The sequence below is a fragment of the Schistocerca cancellata genome, chromosome 9 (assembly GCF_023864275.1).
Source record: "Schistocerca cancellata isolate TAMUIC-IGC-003103 chromosome 9, iqSchCanc2.1, whole genome shotgun sequence".
Classification (NCBI taxonomy): Eukaryota; Metazoa; Arthropoda; class Insecta; order Orthoptera; family Acrididae; genus Schistocerca; species Schistocerca cancellata.
Genome location: NC_064634.1, coordinates 20,907,283 through 20,933,574, shown reverse-complemented (window position 1 = coordinate 20,933,574; position 26,292 = coordinate 20,907,283). Strand labels below are relative to the sequence as shown.

The 26,292-nt window shown below is 40.2% G+C and overlaps 1 protein-coding gene across 5 annotated transcripts in view; it reads right to left on the bottom strand.

Moving 5' to 3' along the window:
* Positions 1-26,292, bottom strand: part of LOC126101165 (trichoplein keratin filament-binding protein) — a 796,043-nt gene that overhangs the window by 101,478 nt on the left and 668,273 nt on the right. For all 5 annotated transcript variants that reach the window (XR_007522283.1, XM_049911860.1, XM_049911861.1 and 2 more), the window contains one exon: positions 19,157-19,445. Coding sequence is in view for 4 of the 5 variants with exons in the window: in XM_049911860.1 (XP_049767817.1) it covers positions 19,157-19,445 (289 nt within the window). In the remaining variant the exon portion in view is untranslated. The remainder of the gene's footprint in view (positions 1-19,156; positions 19,446-26,292) is intronic.

Genomic DNA, 26,292 nt, shown 5'->3' with positions numbered 1-26,292 from the left:
GTCAATATACCTAAGTTGTGGACAACATTTCAGGACGCATTTTCAGAAGATTTTCAGAGACAGTATGTGCTACCTGATGCCTACAACCTCACTCTGCTAGAATAGGAGAATGTTTTTACATATCATGGCAAATCATGCCAACAATTCAACGTGGTGACCCCTGTTGTGAATGTCACACAACACACAACAGAAGCATACAAGAACATACAAACGGCAAGACAGCTTACCAAAAGGTAAATGCAGGACAAAAGGCAACACATGAACAAGTCTTACATTCAATAAGAAATAAAATTTCTAACAGTTCCTTCACTGACGGACAGGACACACCGGTAAAACATTTGTCTACAAAACTTTGTGTCACATTTGACAAGATGAAAGCAAGGTTTTTTGCTGCCCATCTCTTACCTGGGGGACACATGTCACAAGTGATTTACAAGCCACTCATCTTGAACACAGCACTCTCATCGATTCACACTCACACAAAGGATGTAAAACTTCTCTGTGACTCTGACCACATCTTCTGGTATGAGATTTTAGTGATTCCCAAACCTGTGCTATGCACTGTCAATTGACATTAAGGAACCTCACGAATAATAATCTCGCTTATGGAGGCAAAATGGTTCTGTTTGGTAGAGACTTCCGTCACGTATTACCCTTCATTAGACAAGCCAGTACAACAGCCATTGTTGAAACTAGAGTTAAACAGCCACCCTTATTGCCTCATGTTAAAATTCCAAAGTTAGCTCAAAATATGAGGGCAAATGATGATCCCATTTTCACTGAATGGTTATTTAAATGTGGTAATGGCGATTTACAAAATCAAACTGGTTACTTCACTGGAGCAATCAAAACTCCTAAACATTATATTGTAGTTATGACAATTTTATTACCACTACATTCAATGTCACAGAAATCAATGACCAAAATGTTTCTCAATTCCATTTAGAGGTGATTGCATGTCCAATAAATGATTGCAAGTTGTTGTTGTTGTGGTCTCAGTCCTGAGACTGGTTTGATGCAGCTCTCCATGCTACTCTATCCTGTGCAAGCCTATTCATCTCCCAGTACCTACTGCAACCTACATCCTTCTGAATCTGCTTAGTGTATTCATCTCTTAGTCTCCCTCTACGATTTTTACCCTCCACGCTGCCCTCCAGTACCAAATTGGTGATCCCTTGATGTCTCAGAACATGTCCTACCAACCGGTCCCTTCTTCTAGTCAAGTTGTGCCACAAACTCCTCTTCTCCCCAATTCTATTCAATACCTCCTCATTAGTTACGTGATCTACCCATGTAATCTTCAACATTCTTCTGTAACACCACATTTCGAAAGCTTCTATTCTCTTCTTGTCTAACCTATTTATGGTCCATGTTTCACTTCCATACATGGCTACACTCCATACAACAACTTCCTGACACTTAAACCAATACTCAATGTTAACAAATTTCTCTTCTTCAGAAACGCTTTCCTTGCCATTGCCAGTCTACATTTTATATCCTCTCTACTTCGACCATCATCAGTTATTTTGCTCCCCAGATAGCAAAACTCATTTACTACTTTAAGTGTCTCATTTCCTAATCTAATTCCCGCAGCATCATCTGACTTAATTCGACTACATTCCATTATCCTTGCTTTGCTTTTGTTGATGTTCATCTTATACCCTCCTTTCAAGACACTGTCCATTCCGTTCAACTGCTCTTCCAAGTCCTTTGCTGTCTCTGACAGAATTACAATGTCATCGGTGAACCTCAAAGTTTTTATTTCTTCTCCATGGATTTTAACACCTACTCCGAACTTTTCTTTCGTTTCCTTTACTGCTTGCTCAATATACAGATTGAATAACATCGGGGACAGATTACAACCCTGTCTCACTCCATTCCCAAACACTGCTTCCCTTTCATGCCCCTCGACTCTTAGAACTGCCATCTGCTTTCTGCACAAATTGTAAAATAATAGCCTTTCGCTCCCTGTACTTTACCCTTGACACCTTCAGAATTTGAAAGAGAGTATTCCAGTCAACATTGTCAAAAGCTTTCTCTAAGTCTACAAATGCTAGAAACGTAGGTTTGCCTTTCCTTAATCTTTCTTCTAAGATAAGTCGTAGGGTCAGTATTGCCTCATGTGTTCCAATATTTCTACGGAATCCAAACTGATCTTCCCTGAGGTCAGCTTCTACCAGTTTTTCCATTCGTCTGTAAAGAATTCGCGTTAGTATTTTGCAGTTGTGACTTATTAAACTGATAGTTCGGTAATTTTCACATCTGTCAACACCTGCTTTGGGAATTTCGCCTGTCTCATACATCTTGCTCACCAGATGGTAGAGTTTTGTCAGGACTGGCTCTCCCAAGGCTGTCAGTAGTTCTAATGGAATGTTGCCTACTGCCGGGGCCTTGTTTCAACTTAGGTCTTTCAGTGCTCTGTCAAACTCTTCACGCAGTATCATATCTCCCATTTCATCTTCATCTACCTCTTCTTCCATTTCCATAATACTGTCCTCAAGAACATCGCCCCTTTGTAGACCCTCTATATACTCCCTCCACCTTTCTGCTTTCCCTTCTTTGCTTAGAACTGGGTTTCCATCAAAGCTCTTGATCTTCATACAAGTGGTTCTCTTATCTCCAAAGGTCTCTTTAATTTTCCTGTAGGCAGTATCTATCTTACCCCTAATGAGATAAGCCTCTACATCCTTACATTTGTCCTCGAGCCATCCCTGCTTAGCCATTTTGCACTTCCTGTCGATCTCATTTTTGAGATGTTTGTATTCCTTTTTGCCTGCTTCACTTACTGCATTTTTATATTTTCTCCTTTCATCAATTAAACTCAGTATCTCTTCTGTTACCCAAGGATTTCTACTAGCCCTCGTCTTTTTACCTACTTCATCCTCTGCTGCCTTCACTGCTTCATTCCTCAAAGCTACCCATTCTTCTTCTACTGTATTTCTTTCCTCCATCCCTGTCAATTGTTCCATATGCTCTCCCTGAAACTCTGTACAACCTCTGGTTCCTTCAGTTTATCCAGGTCCCATCTCCTTAAATTCCCACCTTTTTGCAGTTTCTTCAGTTTTAATCTACAGGTCATAACCAATAGATTGTGGTCAGAGTCCACATCTGCCCCTGGAAATGTCTACAATTTAAAACCTGGTTCCTAAATCTCTGTCTTATCACTATATAATCTACCTGAAACCTTCTAGTATCTCCAGGCTTCTTCCATGTATACAACCTTCTTTCGTGATTCTTAAACCAAGTGTTAGCTATGATTAAGTTATGCTCTGTGCAAAATTCTACCAGGCGGCTTCCTCTTCCATTTCTTATCCCCTATCCGTATTCACCTACTACATTTCCTTCTCTTCCTTTTCCTACTCTCGAATTCCAGTCACCTATGACTATTAAATTTTCGTCTCCCTTCACTACCTGAATAATTTCTTTTATCTCATCATACATTTCATTGACTTCTTCATCATCTGCAGAGCTAGTTGGCATATAAACTTGTACTACTGTAGTAGGTGTGGGCTTTGTGTCTATCTCGGCCACAATAATGTGTTCACTATGCTGTTTGTAGTAGCTTACCCGCACTCCTATTTTTTTATTCATTATTAAACCTACTCCTGCATTACCCCTATTTGATTTTGTATTTATAACCCTGTATTCACCTGACCAAAAGTCTTGTTCCTCCTGCCACCGAACTTCACTAATTCCCACTATCTCTAACTTTAACCTATCCACTTCCCTTTTAAAATTTTCTAACTTACCTGCCCGATTAAGGGATCTGACATTCCACACTCCGATCCGTAGAATGCCAGTTTTCTTTCTCCTGATGACGATGTCCTCTTGAGTAGTCCCCACCCGGAGATACGAATGGGGGACTATTTTACCTCCGGAATATTTTACCCCAGAGGACGCCATCATCATTTAATCATACAGTAAAGCTGCATGCCCTCGGGAAAAATTATGGCTGTAGTTTCCCCTTGCTTTCAACCGTTCGCAGTACCAAAACAGCAAGGCCGTTTTGGTTAGTGTTACAGGGCCAGATCAGTCAATCATCCAGACTGTTGCCCCTGCAACTACTGAAAAGGATGCTGCCCCTCTTCAGGAATCACACGTTTGTCTGGCCTCTCAACAGATACCCCTCCATTGTGGTTGCACCTATGGTACGGCTATCTGTATCTTTGAGGCACGCAAGCCTCCCCACCAACGGCAAGGTCCATGGTTCATTATTGCAAGTACAACACTTAATTAATATGTTATTTACCTGGAAAGGCAAAGGGTTACTCAAGTTATGATTCTATCCAAATTGAAGAAATAAAAGAACATTCCATTGTATTCCATAGATTTCTTGAACTTTTTAAATCTGCCTGATTTACCACATCATTTGTTTTCAAAGAAAAATGCTATTATTCCATTACTTAAAAGTCTTAATGCTAATCAGGGATTCATTAATGGTGTGAGATTAGTGGTAACTCACTTATGTGAGTAAGTACATCATCACTGCTAAATTCATTAACTTTGATAAAACTGTGCTCATACCCTGCAAATACCTTCTGATACAACCACGCCTTTCCAAATGTAAGGGAACAATCCCCAATAAAACTGGCCTTAGTTATAAACACTAATAAAGCCAACAGTCAAACACTTCAGAGGGCAGAATTGTATTTACCAGAACCTGCTTTCTCACAGGGACAGTTATATGTGGCTTTTTTACGAGTTTGCAAACTCAGTGATATTTATGTTTGTGCTAAGGAAACATACAGCCAAGAAGTAAATGATGATCAGATTATAACTGCTGTTTTCAAAGAAGTTTTGTAAAATAAAGAATGTTTAAAAAATAAAATTAATCTACACAGACAATATCTACTCTCCATATGTTGTACAACTAAACATCTATGTAAATTAAAATGTAAATGTTTGTTCATTAAAAAGCATGTATCTCTGAAAGTTCTTGACCAATAGCTTTGAACTTTTGACACAAATTGCATTAAAATACTCAGATGTTTTTATATTCTTACTGGAATTCCATCTTGCATATATGTAATGTGCATTTAATAAAAGGGAAACGTTATAAAAAATGTAAATGTCAGTTTGTTCAAAATTGTTAATCTCCAAAGGTTCTTGACCGACTGTGTTGAAATTTTGTCACAATGTCACAATGTTGAATTCTAATACAGGAGTGCTTTTAGGTACCTTCTCCTGCAAAACTTGCAGGACTAGCACTCCTGGAAGAAAGTATATTGCAGAGACATGGCTAAGCCACAGCTTAGGGGATGTTTCCGGAATGAAATTTTCACTCTGCAGCAGAGAGTGTGCTGATATGACACTTCCTGGCAGATTAAAACTGCGTGCCATACCAAGACTCGACATCAACACCTTTACCTTTCACGGGCAAGTGCTCTACCAAGAGTACTCAGATCCTGAATTCCTGGTTAGTTCAGCTGCATTGGTGATAACGGCACAATTTGGAGCCAGGGACATGACACCCGGTCCTCATTCCTCCACAACTTGGCCACCTTCATCCTCATTACTCAGTATCACACCAGACGGAACAATTTAAACACATCCTTAGCCAGGGCTTTGCCTAAATACCATCATGCTCAAAAATTAGGTACTTCTTACCCACAATCCTTTCAGTCTCTCTCAAAGTACTGCTATGCTGCCAATGCAGTCTACAAAACATTCTGTCCATACATATGTCATATATATTCCCATCTCCTTCACAGAATACCCCAGTGCAGAACAAGTCTTTTTCACACCCTCATCCAGTCCCATCACAATCATATACCCTGTAAGAGGAAGGGACATATGTGTAAGCAATCATTTCATATACCAACTCTGTTTTACCTTTTGCACATGCTTTTATGTAGGCCTGACCACCAATCAGTTGCTACCCAAATTAAGGCCACTGCCAACTGCGACCAAGGGCATGGGCAACTACCCAGGGGCAGAACACAATGCTCAACTTTATAAAGGTTGCCTCACAACTTGTGCCGTGTTGATCCTCTCCCAGTAGCAGATTCTCTGAATTATGTAAATGAGAATTGTCCTTATAACACATGCTTTGCTCCCGCAGACCTCTTGGCCTCCACATCCAATTGCCCGTTTCATACTCGCCTCCATCCCCGACTTCATGGCCTCCTCCTAACTTCAGCCCACTAGTTTACACTCTAACTTTCTGTAATTGTAGTCGTCGTTTTTTTCAATCTCTTCCCCTCAATCCATCCTTCCACCTAATCATGTCCACAATGCAACTTCCCTTCATGCACCACAATAAACCACTGATGCCACATTCCTATTTTGTTTCCTTGATGTCTTTCCTTAGTAGCCCTCAGTCACCCCCTCCTCTATCTCCACACTATCTTCTGATCCACACCATTTAATCCTTCATCCAATTCAGCTGTTAACACCAGAAATACAGTAGCTGTATACTATCCAGGATCATACTTTTAAAAAGGAAATATATCATATTAAAATAAGGAACGTGTTTCACATAATAGAAAAGTGAAGACTGTACAGGAGCATATTAGAAAAGTGAAAACTGTACAAGCACAGATGATAAAGTCAACTACTTAACTTGCAGAAAGCAAAGGGTTCTGCACATGTGATGAAAGCAAAAGAAAATATCAAATAAGATGAGGAAACTAGAAAAAAATGGCAGAGTGTCAAGCACAAAGAACAGAAACATGATATAATACGCAGAATTAAAAAGTATTTCACAGTACGAACAAACGAAAAGTGTGAGAGGATGGTGTAATATCATTAGAAATGCTAAAAGCTGAAGGTAAAGCAATACAACAGAGGCATTGAATTTTAATGAAGCAAACGAATAAGTTGGCTTTAGAAATGGATATAGCACATTGGACTACTCGCAAGTCAAGCATGAAATGATAGAATAGGTGAATGAGATGAATAACAACTTTTTCTGGGATTCACAGATTCAGAAAAATCTTTGGAGTCAGTTAAACAGAATTGTACTAACAGTGCTTGAAAAACAAGGCACAGTCTTAGAATACTGAAGAATATGTACATTAATGCTAAGGCTTCCGTAACACTTCATTAGGATAATGAGAAATTCAGCACTTGAAAAGAGGAGACTGACATGGATATTCTAATGACACTACAAGCTATTTTCTGAAGTCTCAGAGCAACTTTTTATATGCTTACACTGAGCAAACCATGACTGAATGTGTGCTAATAAAATATATCTTAATCACCTTTATTTTGTTAAGAAGTTGCACACTGTTAGCTGTTAGTGCAGATAAGCTGCTGCAACATATGAATACACCTGACAGAGTCAGTTTGAAAGCAGGCTTGAAAATCAGTTATAATAAAACTAACATCATGTGTAAGTACCACGATGAAAACAAATAATATAAGATAAAAATTACTTCGCAGTACCAGTTGATGAGTCGTCGTACTTTTGGTGGTTGAAAACACGGACTGTAGAGACAGGAAAGGTTATAAATAAAAGAGCAGATAAGGTAGAGACTTGTTTTTGTAAACTAAATGAGATTTTGAAAAGCAAATTTTCAAAAATGAAAATTCACAAATTGTGTGTATTATCACATCTCATGTTAGAAGTGAAACACGATTCGTAATCTAAAAACAATTACAAAACTAAGAGTTGTTCAGCGAGTGATGGAGAGATTCATATTGAGATCCCAAGAAAGAGAGGATCAAGAAACAAGGTGACATCGAAGATGTAATAATGAAAATGAAATGAAATGAAATGAAATTGACTTGTCAAAAGCTTTTGACATGGTGGACCATAAAATTCTGCTATTAAAGCTTGAAAGATATGGTATTCGAGGTCTGTCCAACAAGTTGATCAGTTCCTTCCTGACTAATCGTAAGCAGGCAGTGAGCATCAAGCACACAAATATTGAACTAAAAACTGTATCTAATCACTTATCAGACTATAAACAAATTAAATGTGGTGTACCCCAAGGATCAGTAATGGGACCCCTTCTGTTTCTTCTGTACATAAATGATTACGCTTAAATGTTGATGCACACAAGACAATCATATTTGCGGATGACACCATGATTCTACTAAAAGGTGACGACCATGAACAGTTACAGCAGACGGTAAACATGGTCACGAAATAACTTAGCAGCTGGGCACACAGTAATCAGCTTGTAATAAACAGTAAGAAAACCACTGTTCTAAAATTCCACAATGTTCCTAACAAGGACATGTTTATCCCATCAGTCTCTATCAATGACGAACCAGTTGGTAACAATACTGAAACCAAATTCTTAGGACTTTGGCTGCAGAGTAACATCAGATGGAATAGGCATATTGAATATCTCAGTGCAGAACTGAGTAAAATATGTTACCTTCTTTGTTCATTAAAATCATGCTGTAGTGAGAAAACAGTATTGAATGCATATCATTTGTACTTTCATTCTCGTCTCAGATATGGGGTCACCTTCTGGGGAAACTCTAAAACAGCTAATAGCACTTTTAAACTACAAAAAAGGGCCATTAGAATCTTGTTTGGGTGCAAGCCTAGAGACTCTTGTAAACCCATGTTTAAGAAATCTGGTATTCCTCCATTACCATGTGTATACATTGTGGAAACCCTTTTGTTCTTTAAATTAAATGTAATAAGCAAGGACTGGAGACTGCAAAAAAACTGTGATATACATGATCACCTTACCAGATAAAACAGAAACTTACATATGACTCAAATCAGCACAGCACTGTGCCAAAAAGGTACTTTTCACATGGGAGTTAAGCTTTATAACAAACTTCCTGACAACATAAAAGCTATCACTGAGGTCAATACATTTGGAAAATCTCTAAAGTCATATTTACAGCATCACTGCTTTTACTCCATTGAAGAATATTTAAATTTATGAAATGTGTTATATAAATACTTACGTGTAAAGTGTATTACTGTAACCTTAAATATGTATGCCTTGAAATGACTTTCAACCTGTATATTTATAACTTGACTTGTCCAATGTCTTATGCACAAGCTGCTATGTAGACAACAGGACCAATAAAAATACAATACAATACAATACATGGGCAGGACATGCATGTAAGTAAGTGGATGGAGGATGGACCCAGTAATGTAATGCTAAAGCTAAGGAGTTAATGGCACAGTGTCAATATTTATCAGATTTGGTACCTTCCACTTATATTCACTCAAAAGTAGTTTTTCACTGGATAACTTTTCCACTTCAGTGTACAGATTACAGCAGCAGTAGATGTGTATTTTGCAGACATGGAAGTGTGCTGAAGTGATGGAACCTTCTAACTCGAAAAAGGATCATATTGAGAATAAGTTAAATTTGTAATCTAAGAAACCACATTTTTCTGTAATGTATTATTACTCCTGACTACTGACCAAATTTGTAATTGTCAATAATGTACAACAAAACTGATAACTTCTTGTTCTTGTCAGACATATGTTACTGTGGTGTAACATCACATTTAAAAGCAAACTGCATTAATATTTCAGTTGTCACAATTATAAAAAGGGAAATGAAAATGTGAATTCTGAGAACAAATATTAGACCTGATATTTGTTTTATCTGCTGAACTAATGTCTCCTTCTGTAGATGGGTATGAACACACTCAAAACTGCAAAATTTTGTACATGGCTGCATGTTCAGAGACCATGAATACGTTGGATCTGATAAAGAGATAGGCCCCATGAAAGGAATAGAGAAATATTTTTTTGAGTTAGACTCGATAACAGAAGTGCCTAGCATAGTAATTATTTTAGGAGTTTTCTTTTTAGGGACGTCTTATACTATGTTAGGTTTATACTCGTTGACTGCTGTTGTTTTAAGTAAATTGATTTCGTCGTTGAACTTTTCTTTAGAAAGTGGGATGGAAATGGCTTGGTGAACAGCAGAATGAAAGAAGGCTTTTTTATGTGATTGTGGATGAGTAGAAGATGTAGGAACGATCTGGTCGGTATATGTTACTTTACGAAAAATACTGAAAGAAATTTTATTTGTTTCTATGGTAAGCATCAAGTCAAGGAAGTTTAATTGACGGGCCTCATTTTCAAATTCGATAGTGAAAGAAATTTTCTCTTGAAGATCATTGAATAGGTTAAAGATACAATCAACACCGTCAGCGGGTCCTTTGTAGATTATTAGAATATCGTCAACGTATCTGGAATAAGAAAGAATCCCTAGTGACGCAGATGGAAAACAATTAAAAAAATTTTCTTCTAGGGAGTTGATGAAAATATCAGCGAAGATACTAGCTAACGGATTTCCCATAGCAAGACCGCCTGATTGCTGGTACAAATGTCCATTTGAAATAGTTGAACTTGACTACAACTGAGATGAGATTCATGAAGTCTGTGATTTGTTCATCTGAAATATCTTTTTTGAACCGACGTAAATTTTTTTCTACAATTCCTGTGCGGGGACGTTAGTATAAAGGTTTCTGATGTTGAAAGAAACTAACTTGGTGTCCGAACTACATTCTAAATCTTTTATTTTTTGGACGAAGGTGTGACTATTTGGGACAGAAAAATTGTTCACAAAAACGAATGATTCTCTCTGAGTTTCATGTAGAAATTTGGCCAGATCATGGTACGCACTATTCATACTATTAGATATCGGGCGTATTGGATGATTAGGTTTGTGTATTTTAAATTGAGACTGAAGTTTTGGGGGCTGAGGGTTCATGTTAATGAGCATTTTCTTCTGAAATGGTTTGAGTAGGAAATTTGCGCTGTTGATGGCTGTCCTGACCTTTTTTTGTAAAACTGGAGTCGGATCCTCGTGCAGCTCCAAAATATTATTTTCGTTAAAGAAATCTAATGTTTTGGAAATATATTCAGAGTTATAAGCAATAACTAAATAGCACCCTTTGTCTGACTTAGTAATTAGGGCTGCACGTTCAGAGACAGTGAATAGTTACAATTGAAAGAAAACAGCCATCGGTCACAATTTTTAACGAATTAACTGGGTTTCAGCACTGCTAGGAGTGTCTTCCTCAGAATTTAAATCAAAGAATGGTCTGTAACATGGTCACAGAATTATGACTAAAAATGTATGATACAGAGCATAAGTACAGAATCATCGTGAAAGAATAGCAGTACTTATGTGTCATTTATAAAATAATAAATATGCCGAAAGGGCATTAGTCACAAAGATATTTAAGATAAAAAATTGTGATGGCAAGCCACTAAAAATGACTGTCAATCACCATTCATAATTCCTTAAAAGTTCATAAACGAAAGGTTTTGTTTCAATAAGTACATTGAACAGAATATAAGGTGTGACAGTTAAATATGATGTACTCAAATGTTCCTATATGACCAAAATGACATATGTAACAGTCCTTCCTGTTGAATCTGTACAGATAAACTGCACATGAGCCATGTCTCATCCAAGTAATATACCATGCCCTGCCTGAGGTTTCTCAGTCAAGGATGTTCACAAATAACGGGGAAAAGTTCTCTTTGGCCCCATTCACTGTTGTTGCCGGTACGCTGCCACACATTTGCCTGTTCAGGAGTTGAGCCATGCTTGCTACTCTTTGTCTGTGATATCTTGGGCGTCTGTGAAACCCCCTTAATGTAGCTAGTATGAGGCCATACATCATCTTTCCACAACATTTGCTGGGTAAGTCCTGAGGATCAACCGCAAAGCATTGGTTTGTATGATACCAAAACCCCTTTAAGTTTGAAGAGCACATTCCCTCTGTACAAATCCCCAGATTTGCCTATTCCACACACAGAAGCCTGTATGCCCAGACCCTTAACCACAATGTGGACATGAAATTGCGATATGTCTTTAACATATGCAGCAGTAGCTTTTAGTTAGTTGTAGAGGTGCAGGCAATTTTGTGCACAATGTTGCTTGCTTAGTGTTGCTTGCTTGTGTGAAGTTACACTTTTCTTCCAGCTGGCCTCAGAGGTACCATGTGACTGTTGACCTCGTGATTAGATGTTTTCTAATTTAACTGTAGTATTTCTAGGAAAATATACTGACCTTTTAAGAGTATGTACACAGTTTCAAGTAGAGCTATAGTTCATTTATTTTCTACATATCACTGAAGAATGTTGGAGAGAACCTTATTGCCATTACGTCTAGCTCAGTTCTTGAGATCACCAACACCAGAGTGAAGATACTGTCAGAAAATCCTATCACCCGATTGACTTGAACATCTTCCAACAGGTACAAGATAGGGTTGATTGCCAAATCCCAAAATACTACCCTGAAAACTGACCCCTGCTGGCACACCTTATAATTTTTATTCCTCTTCTGACCATTCCACAGTTCTAGCACTGCAATAATCAGTAAAGCTGTAGTACAGACATTGGGTATCTGTAGCTCTCACATATGCAGAAATAACTCTGGCCACCATGAATTGTCGAATGCTCCTAACTATGAAAATTAATATTGCAACTGCATGTTTTTTACTACATGTGTATTGTTTTGGTCGCATTCTTGACCACATCTTCAAAAAATTTCCAGTTCCTAAAATCAAACTGGCACTGATTATATCCATGGAGCTCCATGTGCAGCTGTAAACTGTCACAATGGAGTCACTGGATCTTCACAAATACAAGGGCTATTCAATAAAAATTGATCATACTTTTTTTTTAGAACATACCTTTACTGCCCCTCATAATTTTGATGGTCCTTATCAAAACAGTCTCCTTCAGATATGACGCACTTGACCCAGTGTTTCTGCTAGTCTACAAAAAAATACTGGAAACCACTTCTCAAAAAGTGCCTTCAGAATCACCTCCACAGCCTTCACTTTCTCTTCTGGTGATGAGAAATTGCTTCCGCAAAGGTGTTTCTTCAGGTTACAGAAGGCTGTAGGAAGGGTGAGGGGTGCACGTCACACTGATTTTTGCAAGATACTCAGTCAAAACATTTTCAGTATGCAGATGTGTATTATCTTGGTGCAGCATCCAGGACATCCCCGAAGTACTGTACATTTATTGATGTATGTGTAAGTACAACATGCTGATAAATCATTCCACAAAAAGCAAAAAATAAGATTACCATAACTTTCCCAGCAGAAGCAACCAATCCTTTTCCTCACTGACCTTTACTGTTTGCTCTCAGGATCAAAATGATGCAGGCACGTTTCATCAGCAGTAATCATCTTTGAAAGTAACTATGGATCTTCCTCTAACATTAACTTCAACTGCATGCACACCCACAAGCAAATGTCCCTGTTTTCCCAAGAATTAGTAGCCTTGGAACCCACCACACAAAAATGTGTCCCAAGTGTAAATTGTTTGTCGCCAACTGGTGGATGGCACCCAATGAAATTTCCAATATTCTAGAGAGTATTCATTGATCCTCTCTCACAACGAAGCAGTGGTGTCGATGTCCTCTTTTGCTGAACAGTAACTGGATCGTCGGGCCTACCTTCCTTTGAAATTGACCATCTTCCCTCTTTCAACAATTTAAACTTTCTTTGAGCTGTGCTGTAGGGAAGAATATCCTCTCCATAGGCTTCTGTAACAATGCATAGGCCTCAGCTGAAAATTTGTCGAGCTGAAAGCAGAATTTCAAAGTCACATATTGGTCACTGTGTGTCACTTCCGTTGCTACGATAGGAGATACTGAATATATCTCAGCTTGTCCACCTCTCACACGTGGGAACTACACTATCCAATCACATTAATGTGATTCCATATCAAAAGTCTGAATATGGTCCAAACAGATAGATGCATACTTATGTTGATCCACTGTGCCTTCCAGAATGATGAGATCACCCAAGGAATGCCACGAAAACATTCCCCAGACCATAACGCTCCCTCCTCCACCCTGGACCCGTCAATCGATTGCTGCAGGGTGTTTGATTTCAGACAATACATGCCAATGGGCATCTGTCTGATGGAGCACAAAACTTGATTCATCTGAAAAGCTCACTTGTTGCCATTCAGTGGACATCTAGTTGTGGTACCAGCACGTAAATTCCAGCCTTCATCACTGATGAACAGCTTTCAGAATGGGTGGATGAACCAGGTGCCTGCTGCGGAGACCCGTACACGGCAATGTTCGCTGAATAGTCATCGAGGAGACACGACAGATGGCAGCACGCGAACAATTTAAAAACTTTGCCGTTGTGGAAATGCTTCCACCCTTGGGCCAAAAGCCAATGATCATGCCCTTCTGGATGTCAGATAAATTGCTCTGTTTCTGCATTACAATAACAACAACTGCACTATTTTCCGTGCCTCCCCCGTCAAGTTATATGTACCCTCCACTGCTAGTGCTGCCATCCGCCACCTGTCAGTGGTTTTGCACTCTGACATCAAACATAGGCAGTGGTTACATTAATGTGACTGGACCATGTAGAAGTAACAACAATGAAAGTAATACAGCGTATCTGTTACATGCTAACAGAACATTGTAAGATTCAATTACAGTGTGAGAAATTATGACCATAAAAATATAATGATCATTCTTTATTGAACAGCCCTCACATAGTAACCAGACAGATTGGCCTATAGCTTGTAGTATTTGTCTGACCTTCACCCCTGAACTTTTTGACTACTACAGTTTTCGCTAATTTCCAAGTGGCAGGCACCCTGGCCATTTTTAATGAATCATTAAGCTGTCTGGCTAGGAACGAAATGATTTGCACTTTTATTTGTTTGAGTGCCTCAGTTTAAATATTAATCGGTCCTGAAATCTTACAATTTTTTTAAATTTCTTTATGGCTATGGCTACTTCTTCCTCAGTAAACCGTGTAGTTAATAATTAGTGCATTCACTTTGTAACACATATCTAAGCTTTGAACACAGCTGATCTGCATCTAGACTGGCATTTGGGACGAGATGAAAAATGGATATTCTGCTGACTGTCTCCACCTGTGGATCACCAATCTATCTTCAGCCTTTATTGTGGGCAGAATGATTCAAGCTTTGACCTTCTTTGTAAGATCAGTAATTTGTACAGTTTATCCCTAAATATCAATCTTTAACCAATTTTGTCAGTAAGCTTTCCCACTGTGCTTGTTTGGGCTTTCCAAACAAACTTAGTATTAAGACTTCAGGTTTCTATATTATACCTGTTAGGTTACATCGATGGACCTTTGACTGGTCTCTTCTGGCATCACCTTGTATGCAGTGTAATGTATGTCAACTCAGGTGGCCACAGAATATTCTTTAATGGTGAGATGGCAGTTTTGGGTATGTGCATGTTGTATGTTTTGTATTATTTCTTACAGGGCCTGTGCACTTAGCTCTATACGAACACAGTGAAAGGGTGATGTGGGCTACTATATCACGTAGCTTGTTCCAATTTGCTTCTTAAAGATTTTTTATCATTAACTGTTAATGTAACTATATTGAGATCACTACTACGCAATCCAAAGCAGACAGTCTACATGGAAATTTTATTTATAACATATTTGTTACTGTCATTTGTACATTAGTAGGTGTTCCAGCTCTTCATGCTAGTCATGGATTGCCCTGGATAATTCATCAACAGGCGCATTTCTTGGACTGTGTCTAGAACCTTCTGCTGCCTCCCCCCCCCCCCCCTCCCCTTGTCATATGTGTGCCTGCTAAACCAGAGTGTGTTCTTTTTTATCATTTATGTCCATAGCTATCACAAATTTTGAGAGTGCACGTGTCACTTTCCTTGACGTTTTTTAATATCTGTGGTCTGAATACTGTGCATATGTATTTGTGAGCATATCTGCTCATTTGATATTACAATGCAAGACATTCACTACACATTTTTAATGTTTTATTAATCATTACACTTCTTTTTCTAACTACAATAACTGTATTAGGGCTAGCTTATCCAAGGAAATAATGAAAGTATGGAGGTGAGTATTAGTCGTCATGTGAAATACATTTCAATACAGCACTGGTGACAGGAGTTGGAGCTCTAATTCAGGTCCTAGTAGGTGTGTAGACCTAAATGTTCTAATCTTTTTGAGTAGATCTGATGTGGTAAGTCACATAATTCTCTGATAACTGCAGGCAGATTGTTTGTCACCAAGATTAGTCTACCCGCTGTGTAAGTTGAGACAAGTGATTGCAACTTTTCATACCTAGGTCTAGTTATCTATCTCAGCATGATTTGCATCATTCTTTCACCCTCTATCTTAATGAATTTTAAGTCAACATGTCTGTAAATATGAGTTGATTTTAGTTTCTAAATATTCTTTGGTGTCTACATTTGTTGGCGAGATCACATCACTTATTACAATATTCATTTCATCCTTATTCATACATTTCATAAGAAAATATGTCTACTGTTCCTATTGGCACATTGCCTGTCTGTCGAGTTTGCTCTGTAATTACACAGTGTGCGGGATATGCATTCCACTTCATTTATTAGTCAGCCTTTGTTCTGTCATACATTTCTATAAATGAGGCTGTAATACCCACATTAGTCAGTTGAGAATCTGGTTTCTTGCACAAGGCTATACCAACCGGGTAGTGTTTCATTAGTTGTATAGGTTCAGCAAGATGGCAGAAGCAGATAATCATTGTATGCATTTTAATAGACAGTGAAAGTTGTGAAAAATATACCACAGTTCAATGTGAGTAGATTATATTTACCTGTTGTGAGAAATTATTGTCCACCTGCATAATTTCTGTAGGGAACGTTGTAGTCCCATGGCCACTGAGGTTACAAAACCGTCAAGTTGTTCCCTTCCATTTTCTTCTAATCATTATGGAGTTTTATTTACTGCTGGGAAATATCTGGGCAGGTTTCAGGAACTGAAGATGAATGGACTACACAATGGCCAATGTCCCTCCTTCATCTGAGGCATGGGATGCTGGTGATTTGTTGGCTGGATCTAAGGATGGAAAGTAGCCCTCCCCAAATAGGGATCAAAGATTACTGCTCTGCTTGGAGTATGGGACTACATGGTAGTCGAGGCAGATACAGAAGGAATAGTAGGCACAGAATACCCTCTTTTTCTTCCTGTGATTGGTAGACCATCGGGACTGTCAAGAGGAGAAAGTGAGTACTTTCTTAACCTCTGTACAGGATGTAAGCATTCATATTTCTTCCAAACTTCAAAACTAATTAATCGGTCAAAACTATTATGCTCCTGTATTTTGTGTTTTTTGCAAAGAATTAGTAAGTCACTGAGTGGAGGGGACTACTTTCCACACAGTTAATGCAAACCAGTGGTTCTCCATGCGGTGCATTCCCTTGTAATGGTTGACCATAATCTCTACAAAATGAGTCATCTGCACAGCAGGACTACATGTGACCAATACAGATGCATTTGAAACATCACACATGGGTTTGACATCATGTCAAAAGACAGTTAGTTTCCTTTTTCTGGATGCAACTAACCTCCAGTGTATCTCCTGCTATCTTTCAGACTTCTTTGGACAAGGGGAATGTTTCTAAATTAACCCGTATTTCTTCACCCATTTGTAGTGTAAGGCCACAATGACAAATTATTCCTTGCACCACAATGAGGGTCTTATTAGATGTAATTGTGACAAGGGATCACCAAGTATGTTAAACTGGATCAGTGCCTCCAGATGAGTGGGAGATTGACTTTTTGATTAATATACCATTCACTTCTCATTTTATCTACTGAAGTGACTGCACTGAATTTTAATTCTATTTGTTCTACTATGAACGATGTTTCTGCATTCAGAAAGGGTCACTGTCTCTTCTACTGTACTATAGTGCATATGCTTCTCCTGATTTCTTAAACCAGTTTTCTTCCCACAGTGTAGCTAAGGAAGGAAGCAGTTTGGGATCATATCTCTCAGCGTTGTACCGATTTCATCTGTAAGGCAAAACTGCTGCAGGTGTACTGCCACCAGCTTGTGATGGTTGAGAATCTCTCCACTGTGTATTGCCTACCTTTGTGTCACTTAACAATCAGGGACTCCCCCCCCCCCCCCCTTCCTCCTCACGGCATCCTGGCAGAGAAATAGTACCCTGCCACAGAAACTGCTACATGACACAGGTAACCATCCCAAGGAGTCCTAGAGTCCCCGATGCAATGGGCACTTTCTCCTCAGCACTGATGGAGAGTGGACAACTCAGGTATCGAAAGTGCAGTCACTAAGAAGTCAAGGGAATACTTAGCAATACCCCCTACCCACCCCCCACCCCCCTACACAGGAGGTTGGGTGCCACACTGGTATATGGCCACTTGTCTGTTATCACAGACAACAGGTGAATAACATCGACTTTCCCCATACAGCCTGCCCCATACAGCCTTTACAAAGAAAGTTGAGAATCGAACCCAGTAATAGCAACCAAAACTAATTTGCCAGTAATGATGGTAAGATTTAACCTAAATGACGAAAGCTAATGACAAAAATTCAAGTCCTTGTGCAAGCTCAGTGCACATCAAAGAAGTCAACATTGTTGATGAGTCAGAGGAGAAGAATAAACAGAATCAGTGAGGGAGGGATGGGATGAGTTGTGGCACGAGGTAAGAGGAGAAGCTCCAATAACTCAAGGTCCCTGAGCTCACCATGGACATGTTCACAACAGCATACTCAGTCCCCATGAAGCAAAATTAAACAATTGGTCATGTATTTTCTTTTTTTGTACTTTTTGGCAGCTGAGGATTACCTACACTGGATTTTAGAATTAGGGATCAGTTGACTGCATCCAAATACACCACTTACTGTATGAAAGACGTCTCAGTTGTCTATGAAAATCTGTGTTCTCAAAAAGATCCATATTCATCTATATCAAGAAAGCAACTGACTGTTGAAGAAATAAGAGAAAAACAGAGATGTAACAGATTAGTGGCCAGTGTGACTGGAGACTAATTGCGCCAATGACAAAAAGTCACTCACGGCGAGGAGGTTGTCGCAGTCTGGTCTTTCTGAAATCCTTCTAAATGGGTTACAGTTGAGCCCTGTGAGGGTGACTTAACTTAAGGGCTTTCGACTTTCTCAGAACAGCAAGCATTTTCCACCCACTGTTACAATGAAACTTCTTAAGACTGCTCGCAGGAAGCAGCACCTTACATATTACGCTATGAAAATGGTGAGTGGTATCTATTAAATAATTCTAAAATATTAACTTTAAATAGTATTCGTGTTATTTTGTTGTGGAGATTACTGTAGAAGTTGCTGGGAATCAGATAGGAGAAATGTATGAACAATCAGTAGAGGTGCAATTTCCTGTCCAGTGGCTGGATAGTGATGTGCTACAGAACATTAATCAGTGTCAGTTTTAATTCTGCCCAGAGTGGCTGCCCGCACCTGCCTCAGTACGGGCTGCCCGCGGCACCACTGGTGGTGGAGGCGCAGCTCGGCTTCGCGCAGACGCGCCGCGTCCTCGCGCCTGCGCAGCTCGAGCGCCGCCAGCGATGCCTCCTGCAGCTGAAGTGGCGGCCGCCCCCGGCCCCGCCCCCGCTCCCTGGCTGCCGCCGCACGCTCCGCATCCAGCTGCTGCCTTTCTGCCTCGAGCAGCTCGCGGAGGCGTTGCCTGCGCTGTTCCAGGCACACACGCCGCTGCTTCTCCGCAGCCTCCTTCTGCAGTCGCTCTTGGCTGTGTGAGGAGACAACCTAGCTCCAAAGCATGTAGTGTACAGTCTCTCTAGATTATCTTAGTTTACTTTTACACGTCAGATTCATGACAACTTGCCGTGACACGGAATGTATAAATGTGTCCACACGTAATGCACATTTTCCCTGGGAAAATAAGGCTTCGTGATAGATATTTACATAACTGAATGTTTTTCTAAGTTTAATCTACGACAAAGTACAATATATACAACCAAACTATTTACATACTACTAACTCAGAAATACATCTATGGGGTTCAACACACACTACACTTTTTATTGACTGCTACAAGACTTTAAGGTTTGCTGGTGACATTATAAATCTGCCACACTGCAAAGGACTTGAGAGCTCAGTTGAAAGAAATTGACAATGTCCTGAAAATATTTATTCTTCTTCTTCCTCTTCCTTTTTGTCATCTTTCTTCTGACTGGTTTGATGCCGCCCGCCATGAATTCCATTCTTGTACCAACCCCTTCACCTCAGAGTAGCAACTGATAACCTACATTCTCAATTATTTACCATATGTATTCCACCCTGTGTTTTCCTCTACTGTTCTCTCTAGTACCGTCGAACTTATTCCCTAATGTCTTAACAGATGTCTTATCATCCTATCCCTTCTTCTTGTCAGTGTTTTCCACAGATTCCTTTCCTCGCCGATTCTGCAGAGAACCTCCTCCTTCCCTACCTTATCAGCCCACCTAATCTTCGACATTGTTTATAAGATTATCAATAGGGGGTAACAGAGTGTATTAAAATTTAATCGGGTAATGCTGGGGTAATTTACATTAAGGAGACAAAAGTTGTTGGATACCTATTAATATGGTGTCAAACTTCCCTTTCCCAGTGTAGTGTAAGAACTTTAATAAGTGGTGTGGACTCAACAAGTCCCTAGAAGTCTCCTGCAGAAATAGTGAGCCATGCTGCCTGTAATAGCCATCGATAATCATGTTAAGGGGCTCCGGAAAGCCTAAAAATCATGAAAAGTTCAATTTTTACTTTTTTGCGTTTTCTGAATCTGCAAACTATTATCTTTTAATAGATATATAATTTATTCAATTCCAAAGACTACAACTATTTTTAAATTTTTTTTGAAATGTGTTCTACATGGGCGTGACCCACTGTGGCGCTGTTAAACTGCTGTCAAACGGTGTTATTATTAACGTCCGTGTTCATCAGGTACATTTTAGTGATGTGAGATAAGGTATGTGTTGTGGCTAACCTGTGATGGTTCAATATATATCGCTGGTGTGGTTGTCGATTGTTTCATGTTTATTTACTCTGTCGTTATCTCGAAAATATTCGTAATTAATTCTGTTTCTTGAGTCTCTGTTTTGTTGAAGTATAATAATGAGTAAAAGTAAAGTTATTAGAAATACACAAAGTGTCGACGAAATGAAGAAGGCTGTTTGGGCTCTTTTTTTTCATACTTCTTCAACCGATGAAAATCCTCAACATAGCTTGTGTCCCAAAGAAGAAGACAGTTGGTGTAAATATAACAAAGGATTGCTAACTGGTGAAGTGTACACTCATAAGCATAGTCTGCCTCATGCAATAATGGAGGTGATAAAACCTATTTTCGTAGACTTAGCAGCACCTGAACTGTTGAAAAAGTGTATTCACGGAAAAACTCAAAACCCCAATGAAAGTGTAAATAGTGTTATATGGTCGAGAATCCCCAAGATTTTATTTGTTGGAATAGAAACACTTCACTTTGGTGTGTATGATGCTGTTGCGATTTTCAATGATGGCAACATTGTAAGGTGCAAGGTATTTAGAAATATGGGAATGAAGATAGGTTCTAATATGGTACGAGCGATGCTTGCTTTAGACAAGGAACGCCTTCGGGCTGCAGACAGGGCTGTAAAGAGTCTAGAAATACAAGCAAGAGTAAACAGGAGGAGGAACAAGAGGAAGCTGGAGGAGGAGTTTGCAGAGGATGAAGATAATCCATCCTATGGACCTGGAATGCACTAAAAAGTTAATCCAATCTTTGTCGCTCGATTCCCAAAACTTTTATTTTCTCATACTAATTACATGTTTTCTAAGGATCTTCCAAACATATTTGTTTCAAACTTTCAGTAAATGTTACACAGTACCTTCTGCATAATTTAACACAGCCTTTTTCCAAAAAACCGTATATTTTTGAATATATAAATAAAAAATTGCAAAAAAATGTTGTGAATCTTCATTACAATTGAAAAAAAATCGTCTTTAATAACTGAACTAAAATTTTGTAAAATCCCTGTGTTAAGTTGTAGCCCATATTCCAATAAATAATCTGTAAAAAGTTCAACTTCCTACCTCAAATACTTTGTGAGGAAAGATGTAATTTATAAGCGTTATTTTAACATTGCAAGTATAGGGCGTTCCGGAGCCCCTTAAGTGTTGCCGTTCAGGATTTCGTGCACGAAATGACCTCTAGATTTTGTCTCATAAATTTTCAGTGGGACCCGTGTTAGGTGATGGCGGTGGCCAACCATTAGCTCGAAATGTCCAGAATGTTCTTTAAACAAATTACGAACAATTATGGCCCAGTGGTATGGGACACTGTTGTTCAGGAAAACGTGAAGTCCATGATGGCTGCAAATGGTCCCCAAGTAACCGACCATAATCATTTCCAGTCAATGATTTGTTTTGTTTGGCCAGAGGATCCAGTCCATTCCATGCAAACACGGCCCACACCATTATGGAGCCACCAACAGCTTACACAGTGTCTTGTTGACAACCTGGATCCATGGCTTTGTGGAGTCTGCACCACACTCAAACCATACCATCATCTCTTACCAACTTAAATTGGGACTCATCTGACCAGACCACAGTTTTCCAGTTTTCTAGAGTCCAACCGATATGCTCACAAGCTCAGGAGAGGCTCCGGAGGTGGTGCTGTGCTGTTAGTAAAGGCACTCGTGTCGGTCGTCTGCTGCCATATCCAATTACCAATTAAAGTCAAATTTCGCTGCACTGCCTTAACGGATACACTCTTATGTCCCACATTGATTTCTGCTGTTATTTCGTGCAGTGTTGCTCGTCTGTCAGCACTGACAACTCTACGCAAATGCCGCCGCTCTCAGTGATTGAGTGAAACTTGACCACTGCATTCTCTGTAGTGAGAGGTAATGCCTGAAATTTGGTTTTCTCGGTATACTCTTGACACTATGGATTTCTGAATACTGAATTGCCTACAATTTCCAAAACGGAATGTCCCATGTGTCCAGCTTCAATTATCATTCTGCATTCAGAGTCTGTTAATTCCCATTGTGTGGCCATAACCACGTCATAAACCCTTCCACGTGGGTCATCTGAGTACAAATGACAGTTCTGCCAAAGCACTGCCGTTTCATACCTCATGTATGCGACACTGCCGCAATCTGTATACAGGGTGTTACAAAAAGGTACGGCCAAACTTTCAGGAAAAGAAAGAAAATATGTTATGTGGGCATGTGTCCGGGAATGCTTACTTTCCATGTTGGAGCTCATTTTATTACTTCTCTTCAAATCACATTAATCATGGAATGGAAACACACAGCAACAGAACGTACCAGCGTGACTTCAAACACTTTGTTACAGGAAATGTTCAAAATGTCCTCCGTTAGTGAGGATATGTGCATCCACCCTCTGCCGCATGGAATCCCTGATGCGCTGATGCAGCCCTGCAGAATGGCATATTGTATCACAGCTGTCCACAATACGAACACGAAGAGTTTCTACATTTGGTACCGTGGTTGCGTATACAAGAGCTTTCAAATGCCCCCATAAATGAAAGTCAAGAGGGTTAAGGTCAGGAGAGCGTGGAGGCCATGGAATTGGTCCGCCTCTACCAATCCATCGGTCACCGAATCTGTTGTTGAGAAGCGTACGAACAATTCAACTGAAATGTGCAGGAGCTCCATCCCGCATGAACCACATGTTGTGTTGTACTTGTAAAGGCACATGTTCTAGCAGCACACGTAGAGTATCCCGTATGAAATCATGATAACGTGCTCCATTGAACGTAGGTGGAAGAACATGGGGCCCAATCAAGACATCACTGCCCAAACGTTCACAGGAAATCTGTGTTGATGACGTGATTGCACAATTGCGTGCAGATTCTCGTCCGCCCACACATGTTGATTGCAAAAATTTACAATTTGATCACTTTGGAATGAAGCCTCATCCGTAAAGAGAACATTTGCACTGAAATAAGGATTGACATATTGTTGGATAAACCATTCGCAGAAGTGTACGCGTGGAGGCCAATCCGCTGCTGATAGTGCCTGCACACGCTGTACATGGTATGGAAACAGCTGGTTCTCCCGTAGCACTCTCCATACAGTGACGTGGTGAACGTTACCTTGTACAGTAGCAACTTCTCTGATGCTGACATTAATGTTATCGTCAACTGCACGAAGAATTGCCTCGTCCATTGCAGGTGTCCTCATTGTTCTAGGTCTTCCCCAGTCGCGAGTCATAGGCTGGAATGTTCCATGCTCCCTAAGATGCCGATCAATTGCTTCGAACGTCTTCCTGTCGGGACACCTTCGTTCTGGAAATCTGTCTCGATACAAACGTACCGCACCACGGCTATTCCCCCGTGCTAATCCATACATCAAATGGGCATCTGCCAACTGCGCAAATATAAACATTGCACTGACTGCAAAACTACGTTCGTGATGAACACTAACCTGTTGATGCTACATACTAATGTGCTTGATGCTAGTACTGTAGAGCAATGAGTCGCATGTCAACACAAGCACCAAAGTCAACATTACCTTCCTTCAATTGGGCCAACTGGCAGTGAATCGAGGAAGTACAGTACATACTGACGAAACTAAAATGAGCTCTAACATGGAAATTAAGCATTTCCAGACACACGTCCACATGACATATTTTCTTTCTTTGTGTGTGAAGAATGTTTCCTGAAAGTTTCGCCGTACCTTTTTGTAACACCCTGTATATGCGTATAGCTATCCCGTGACTTTTGTCATATCAGTGTATTAGGAAATGAGACACTGTAATGCCTCATTTCCTGGCCATGCCTGTGTGCCCTTGCTTTGGCTATTGCCTACAAAAGGGTCACGTTCTGAGAAAAGGGGGCTTTCTGCAAACTGCAGCTGATTGGACGGTCTTTCTGTAATCCTCCTAAGTGGATTGTGGTCGGATCCTACAGGGCTGCCTTAGACAGTGAGTAATTTTTCCAACATTCGATGCAGGAAAGGTTCTGAAGTGTCCTGCCAGATGGCAGCACCTTAAAGAAGCGTTGTGAGAAGCAGCAGGAAATAGCTAACGAGAATGCCTGCATTTCGTTCCTGATTGTGATTTACTCAAAGATGCATACGTACAATAATTTCGCACAGCGGATTTTGGAGCTCGCAAAATGGAGTCCGTGGGAACTGGGCATGAAGCGACAAGTTTTGGGCAGTCTGGGGTGCTATCTGTGTTCCGAGTCTGCAATCATTTCACAAGCCTGGAGTTAGTGACCTTTCGTGACCAACGAGGTTTCGTTTCCGGTACGGAAAGCCTACAAAGCATTTGAAACTGCATTCCCTTGCACGGCCAACGAATTTTGCCCACACACTTCCCCGTTCTTCGCAATGAACGTCGCAGATTACTGAACGCAGACATGCCGGGTAAGAAGAGGCTTCAGAGAACAGGGATGATGCGATAGCCAGCTGGAAGTGGTGTCAGATAAAAGTGACGGACTTGGCTAGGGTTAGCTGACATCAATAAACGCAGTTTGTTTCCATGGAAATATGAATTTGGTCTTTTTGTGTGAATTTTTCCATACTGACTTTGAGCTGCGTTCTGAATTTTTCCGTACTGGCTTTGAACTGTTTCCGGTTTCGTTGTTATGGTGATACCCGCCGAGGATTGCTAGTCACCAGATGGAGGCGGTCTACTGAACTGTAGGTGGAGAATGTATTCGAGTCGAGTGCTCTCGAAGTCTTTCCTGGACGTGGCTACATAGCTACAGGGCTTTCGAGCACTGTCTTCGGACTTGCGTCTCGCGGACGAAAGCCACGCCGGCGACCCTCTACGTGTGCAAGCAGTGCAGTCAGCTGACGCGGGGCCGCCGGAGCAGAGCGTCGCGCGGCGCACACCGCCAGCAGCTGCGTGCTGAGCGCGGCAGACTGCAGGTTCGATTCCCGTCCGCGTCTTTGATTTTCTCCGTTCGTGGACAGGGCGTTGTGTTTCCCTTACCTTCATGCCGTCATAAATGCCACGAAAATCGTTTGCGTAGTGCCAATGACACGTCTAAGACTATGTAACTTCAAATAAGGAAACGGCTCGACACTGATGAATATTCTGAATTGTCAAATGACACTGCTGTATCTTCTTTCCACTGTTGAGATGGCTGTGTGGGCACATCTGTGGATACTGTCCGCCACGGCGAGTATGGTTTCAACGCTGACAGTAGCAGACGAGGTTTGCTCTTTGATCCGCAAAACAACGGAACTTGTCTGAAGTAGTTGGGATATTTAATGCGAGAAGGGAAATTTGTTAATATCGAATTAAATATTAACTGTTACGAAATAATTCTCTAAGATCTTTATCTGGACCGCAGCCTTATACGTCGGTTAAACGTAGACGATAAGCAGTTCAGACAAGAATAGGATCGTTTGAAGTGTGGTGCTACAGAAAACTGGGCTTATCATATAAATATCTAACTATCTAAGAGATACTCACTGAAACTGAGCAGAAAGAACTTTATTCCACAATATGTTTAAAGGAGGGGATAGGTTTATGGGACATAAAATGGAGAAGTCAGCTCGTAAAATGAAGTCAGTTGACAGCCCTCTCGGCGATTAGCAGGCAAATTTCGTGACACCTGAGAGAGAAGGCCTGAAGAACCT